The 7,051-nt window shown below is 53.8% G+C and overlaps 1 protein-coding gene across 1 annotated transcript; it reads right to left on the reverse strand.

The window, feature by feature from the left end:
- Positions 1–2,904: 2,904 nt before the first annotated feature.
- Positions 2,905–6,563, reverse strand: LOC127312321 (tyrosine-sulfated glycopeptide receptor 1-like). Its single transcript, XM_051342855.2, has one exon. The coding sequence runs from the start codon at positions 6,443–6,445 to the stop codon at positions 3,236–3,238; it is 3,210 nt and encodes a 1,069-aa protein (XP_051198815.1). The 5' UTR covers positions 6,446–6,563; the 3' UTR covers positions 2,905–3,235.
- Positions 6,564–7,051: the final 488 nt, after the last annotated feature.

Below are 7,051 nucleotides of genomic sequence, written 5' to 3' on the forward strand. Positions count from 1 at the left end.
CTTAATGGAGTTGGGACAACTTCCCTTATAAGCTGCTCCAACTCTCTTGTAGTTAGCAATGTGGAACTAAACTCTATCTTCCATAACTCCTAAGTTTCCATTGTAGATGAGCCTTGAGGTTTCAATATTTGTAGGCTACACGGGCTACCTACCTGAGCTGCAGCCCATATAACCCAACAATACTAAGGACGAAACTAGGAAGCATGGATTAATATCCTAGATTTTTTTATAAATTAGCCAGAGTCAGAATGAAACATTGAATGCAAAAGGTAAAAATAGAGATGACGACCTCAGAGAAGCACACTAATTTTAGTTTTTAACAAATCTTTTTAGTTTTTTTTTTGTTTCACTTTGCTCGATATTATGTAGATTATAGAATAAATCAATAAGTCACAGTGTGGCTAAAGTAACCTTTCTATGTACAACTAGATTGTAAAAAAAAACTGGTAAATGTGTGCACAACTTGTGTGACTTGCCTTGCAAAACAAGGTATTTGGAGAAAACAGATGTTTCATTGTTTCATCATCTTCACCGGAATATTGGGTTGCTTGTCCAAAAAAATGATATTTCTTGCTCAACTAAGAAATAAAATCACCCACAAATGCTTTGCTAGATCTTCTCTTAGTTGCTCATGTGCCTTCCTATCTTCAGTTTGTCAATGTACCGCTAGAAACTCCTCTGGTAAAACGGGATCACACGTGTAGGCGCCATCACCGCCATAGAGGGGGAGGTGAGGCAGGTGATAGTGCCAGGGTGGTGGAGTAGCGGTTCGGCATTGCACATTGTGACAAGCAGTTTCTGACGTACAGTGGTGGTGAATAAGGACGATGTTAGGCGCTCATGTGGAGGGGACTCTAAAGGAAATTTCCTCCCCACCTCCTCCAAGAAACGATAGGGACCGAGCAAACGGAGGAGGGGAGGGGGCAAAAACCTCAAGCATGGAGGTAAATTTATGGTTCTTCTATGATAGGAGTAGAGGTTTTGTTGGACCTTGAGTTTTGCCCGTCGGCTAGTAGGGCTCTTGTTGGAGATGCTCTAAATTCACTTGAGCAACAAAGAACAAATTATGTGTACTTTAAAGTCTCATGTACTCCAGGTACTCAAACATTCAGAAACAACATCATAGATGTCGCCGATAAGAAACCAAAATTAAAATTACGCATACGTGTCAATCTCGTCACAAATGTTTGAATCTACATTCCAAACACAGCTCTTGAAACGATAAGACAAATATTCCAACGAATAGTAATTGGGCCATGAATTCACACCACCAGCGCTATTAACTCTGAATTGCCTTTTTATTTCTCAAACTATATAATCATTTGGTTCCAAAAATAATGTTGTAGATTTATTTAAATTTGGATTTATCTAGAGACGGTTTGGTATATAGATACATCAAAATTTAGACAAACTTGTGATAATTTTTTCAGAGCAAAGGGGGTATTAATTTAAGCACTAAAAATGTGTCATGATAGATACACGCCATATTAATGTTGTGAATTTAGTTCGCAATTCTTAACAACTTCAATATAGGCCAAAATAAATAAAAAAGGTCGTGCAGGGAGTATGCAATGGTTGAAGATAAACTAGCACTAAGGAGGACATGGTCCTGCACCACATGTGTCCTTGGGTTCCCTCTAGCCAGATTGGTTGGTTGTTGGGGCAGTCCGTATCGATCCCGCTTCCGTCGAGGACGGCTAGCTATCAGCGCACTGCGGGGCGTTCGAGGAACGATTGGATTGGCTTCCTCTTTAGGTCTCGGCAAGCTAGGATGTCGGTGAGTTAGATGGTGTGTTTGTGAAACCACCACAAGGCTTCGGCCATTGCTGGCAACGACGACGTTCACGGATGTTGTTCACCTCCTTGGATGTGTGGTCATCATGCCCTTTTGGTTACTGATTCCCTTCTCCTTGTCAGTTCTGATGCCCTTATGACTTCTGTCATCTTCAAGTTCCTCTTTGAACTCCCTATTAATTGATTCCTTGCTGCAAGTTGGTTTGACTTCTTCTAAAATGTTTGCTTTCCGGTTTGCGCGGCCACTCATGATTCTAGGGAGGGAGCGGGTGGGGTAGTTGGGGTTGGTGCCATGCCAGGGGGGCTGCCGCTGTTTTCACCGACCGATTGACAACTTGGTGGCTAGATAAAATACATAGGTGTTTATTGGAGTGGGTGTCAAAGCTTCCACGAATGGTATGCACGGCTTTGTCTTGTGCCGGTAACGACGACGCCCACGTGCGTCGTTTCCATTCCTGGAAGCGTTATCATGAAGTTCCCCTATTTGTACCTGGAGTGTCATCGTCTCACGGGTGCAGTTAGCTGGGGTGTTCGTGGTCCTTTGCATGCCAAGATATTGGGAGGTGCTAGCATGATTTGGTGCAGTCCCTTGATGTAGCGTTTTGGTGCTTGAAGATTCAAGTCGAGCCGCCAATATTTACTTGAAGACTCAAGCCCTTTATAGAGATCTAGTAGATGGGAGCTTAGCCCCTGCTCGGCTTGCTCTCTTTCTCATCTTTGTCTTTAGCTTTTCACATGTGTTCTTGTATCTCTAGCTGGTCCCCTAATTTATTTTCAGTTTGTTCCAAGGTTTTGTGGTTACAACTTTGTTAATTCAAAGCCCGGCTTATTTTGAATCTTCCATTTAAAAAGTACATAATGGATGGGAATACTGGAAATCAACATTTGAACTTGAGAGCTTTTTTAAGCTCCAAAATTAGTGTTTGTTATACACGGTTTACAAAATGTCGGTTATCCGTGAAAATGACTTTATGAGCACATAATATGTTGAGACACACACGGTAATTTTTTTTTTTTGAATTTTTTTTAAAATTAAACTGACTTTAAACGTTATTTCAAAAACCGAGGGCATATGCTTGGGGATGCAGATACCCCTCGTCCAGGGAATGCTGGGTACATTCTTTTGAACAAGGTTGTGGATCCAAATCCTTGAATTTTTTCCCGGTGGATTTGCTTTATTTGACCTAAAATCTATGAAATTTACAAAGCAATCCCATCCGAACACCCAATGGGGAACAAAGAGTTCTCCCATCCGCACCATCTTTTAGTCAATGCGACTATACATCAGGTGTGCCTCGTTTACCAGAAGAACGTCGCCATTTCTGATTGGAATTTCTGATATCCTATCACATCGATCGCCTCTACTGATCGTCGTCCCAAAACTCTCAGGATCGCATGCCGGAAAGAGCTCCATCTTCTTTTGTACAGAACACATCAGCCATCAGGACGTGCCAATGGTGTCGACGTTGTCGAGCCAGCTGACCACCTCCTGTATCGCCGGCCGGCTGAGCGGGATGCCGTCGACGCAGAGACATGCGAGGTCCAGCACGTACAGCATTTGCGCCTCCTCGCCCTTGCCCCTCCTCAGCCGCGGGTCCAGCGTCTCGGCGTTCTTCCCGGCCGATCGCATCTGCATCACCCACCCGACCAGGTCCCTCCGCTGCCCGTGCGCCGCCGCCACAAGCTCCACGGGCCGCCTCCCGGTGAGCAGCTCCAGCAGCACCACGCCGAAACTGTACACGTCGCCGCGCAGCGTCGCCACCCACCCCTGCCCGTACTCCGGCGGGATGTACCCCAGCGTGCCCACCACCTCCGTCGTCACGTGCGTCCGGTCCGGCAGGAGCAGCCTCGCCAGCCCGAAGTCCGCCACGCGCGCCTCCCCGGACTCGTCCAGCAGGATGTTGCTCGACTTGATGTCCCGGTGCACGATCTGCGGCGTGCACCGCTCGTGGATGTGCTGCACCCCGCGGCTGGCGCCCCGTGCGATCCTCAGCCTCCCGCTCCAGTCCAGCTCCGGCCGCCGTCCCGCCGCGTCCGGCGGCCGCTCGTGCAGCCAGTCGTGGAGGCTGCCGTTGGCCATGTACGGGTACAGCAGTAACCGGAGCCGGCCGCGAATGCAGAAGCCCTGGAGCGGCACCAGGTTCTCGTGCCGCGTCGCCGACAGCGCCTCCACCTCCGCCCGGAACTCCCGCTCCACCACGCACATGTCGCCGTTCAGCTTCTTCACGGCCAGCCGCGCGCCGCCCTCCAGCTCCGCCAGGAACACCAGGCCGTAGCCCCCCGACCCGATGATCCGAGCCGGGCTGAAGTTGTTGGTCGCCTTCAGGATGTCCAAGAACGTGATGCTCTTCCTGGCCGCGCAGTCGCTCGCCATCTCCTCCGACACGAACAGGATCGTGTCCTTGGATTCGTCCCCGTTCAGCTCCGACATGGAGAAGTCGAACAGAGACGCCTCCGCGAACTTCTCGCCGTCGCTGACGGATCCGTTCGACATGATCCTTCTGATGGCGATCACGGCGAGGCCAAGCACGATGACGACGGCAACCAGGCCTAAGCAAACTCCAAGAACGATGGCCAGGAGCACCCTCTTGCTGACGGTCTTGGACGAGCCTGTCGACGTCGTCGAGGAATTTCGGACGCATGGGACTGAGATTTCCTTGCCGCACAGCTTCGGGTTCGCCGCGAAGCTCGACGGCGGGAACGAGTTGAACTGTCCACCTGTCGGGATCGGGCCCTCGAGATCGTTGTGCGAGACATTGAAGCTGGCCAGGAAGTGGAGCTTGCTGAGCGCCTGTGGGATCGAGCCCGTCAGATGGTTCCACTGCAGATCAAGAATCTGCAGCTTGACGAGGCCGCTGAACTTGGGCGTGATGCCGCCGGAGAGGTTGTTGTGGCTGAGGTCGAGCACTTGGAGCGTCTTCATCAGCCCGACCTCCTCCGGGATCTCGCCGGAGAGGTCGTTGTCGCTGAGGTTGAGCGTGGCGGCGACGCCGTTCATCTGGTAGTACGCGCGGCCCTGCCTGATCGCCGCCCCGTTGTTGGGCGTCAAGGTGAACACGACCGGCATATGGCCCGGATTGAACTCCGCCCTGGCCTTCTCCGACGTGAGCAGCAGCAGTTCCGTCAGCGAAGGCGGTATCGCGCCCGCGAAGTGGTTGTCCGACAGGTCCACGTAGTAGAGCTTCTTCATGCCGCCGAGCCAGGTCGGGATGGGGCCGGTGAGGCGGTTCCCGGCGAGGTTGAGGACGTTGAGGCTCTGCAGCTTGGATATCCACGAGGGTATCTGCCCCGTGAGATCGCACTTCTCCATGACGATCAGCCGGACGCCGCTAACGTGGTCGCCGACCCAGCCGGCGTCCGGCAGGGCCTCGCCGTAGAAGTTGTAGGACACGAGCAGCGCGGTGAGGTCCGTGCAGCCCCGGAGGTTCCAGAACATGCCGCTGATGTTGGTGAAGGAGTTGATGGTCAACGAGACGAACTGCAGTTTAACCATGTTGCCGATCTCCGGCGCGACCTGGCCCGTGATCTCGTTGTTGGCGACGCGCAGCGCCGTCATGGAGGTGCAGGAGTAGATGGTGCGCGGCATGGTGCCGGAGAAGTTGTTGGCGGCGACGTCGAAGACGGTGAGGTTGACGAGGCCGGAGAAGTCGTAGGCGCCGAGGTCCCCGACGAAGCTGTTGGAGCGGAGGTCCAGGTACGTGAGGCTGGTCCAGTTGCTGAGCGCGGGCGGGATGGTGCCGGTGAGGTTGTTCTTCCCGAGCCGCAGCTCCTCCAGCACCGTGAGCGCGCCGATGGACGCCGGGAGCTCGCCCGTGAGCGCATTGTAGGTGAGGTCGAGCTTGACGAGGTTGGTCAGGTTGGCGATGTTGAGGCGGTCGAGCCTCCCCTGGATCCGGTTGGACGGGAGCAGCAGCTGCTGCAGCGTGGTGACGTCGAAGAGGTCGTCGGGGAGCTCGCCCGTGAGGTTGTTGCGGCCGGCGCTGAGCACCAGCAGCTTTGAGCAGGCGCCGAACCCGGGGGAGACGGTGCCGGACAAGGCGTTCACGGAGACGTCGAGCACGGCGAGCGCCGGGCAGATCGCGCAGAGGGAGGACGGGATCGCGCCAAGAAAGCTGTTGTTGCTGGCATTGAGCGACACGAGGCCCGGCGTGAGGTTCCAGAGCATGGACGGGAACTGCCCGGACAGGTAGTTGCTGGAAACGTCCAGCACCTGCAGCGGGAGGGGTGCGCGTCCGGCAGCGGCCGGCAGGTCGGGGAGCGCGCCGGTGAGGCGGTTATAGCTGACGTCGAGGACGGCGGCATTGGGCAGGGAGAGCAGCTCCGCGGGGAAGGCGCCGGCGAGGCTGTTGCCGGAGAGGTTGAGGTGCGCGAGCGCGGTCAGGTTGGCGACCGACGGCGAGATCGTCCCGCCGAGGCCGCGGCCGGGGAGCGACACCCGCGTGACCGCGCCGCCGTCGCAGCCAACTCCCTCCCACGCACAGCAATCCAGCAACCCTCGCCACGAGGCGGCGATGCCGTCGCCTGGCCGCGGCGAGAGGCCATCGAGGAAGGAGAGCAGCGCCGCCCTCTCCCCGTCCACGCACGCGCCGGCGAGGGAGCTGACCAGCAGCAGGAACGACGCAACCGAAATGACGACCTGCCGCCGCATCATAGGGAGAGCTCGGCAGCCGCCGCAACCAACATGGCGAATAATCGTGGCCGGGTTCGGCGCCGGGCGAATTTTTTTGTCAGGTCGGGTGGCGGGAGAGGCTTGCCATTGGCGCAGGCGACATGGAGCGGGAGCGAGTTGAGTTTAATTAGTCGTCGTTGTATAGGTTATCTGGTGCGCAGGTCAACGGCGATGCCGATCGAGGTTGGGGACGGGCCGTAGTGCTTTGCGAGTCATGTTGGGAAAGGTCTGACTTTTGCGATCTCCGGCCGATTGGGCGTCCAGAGGGCGTTTATTAGCAAGATAGTGTGACTCTTCTCTCCCGTTAGCTCTATCGACACTAACCCAAGTTGCGATTTGTTTAGGCGAGGTCGCCAGCTATTATGGTTGCTCCGATGATGTGACTGTTTATGGTACGATAAAAACGCTTGGTCCTTGTCACACGCTTACGTTCTCGATCGAGATGGCAAGCTCGCCGTTCTTCGCTGTACGGACGTGTTTCCTTTGATCCCTCCATCCCATAAAACATGTCTTAATTTTAGATAACTAGATATCTAAAATGGTAACTAGATATATTTAAATTTTAGATAAAGATAAAATCAGTGGTTA

Source organism: Lolium perenne, chromosome 7 (genome assembly GCF_019359855.2).
Source record: "Lolium perenne isolate Kyuss_39 chromosome 7, Kyuss_2.0, whole genome shotgun sequence".
Classification (NCBI taxonomy): Eukaryota; Viridiplantae; Streptophyta; class Magnoliopsida; order Poales; family Poaceae; genus Lolium; species Lolium perenne.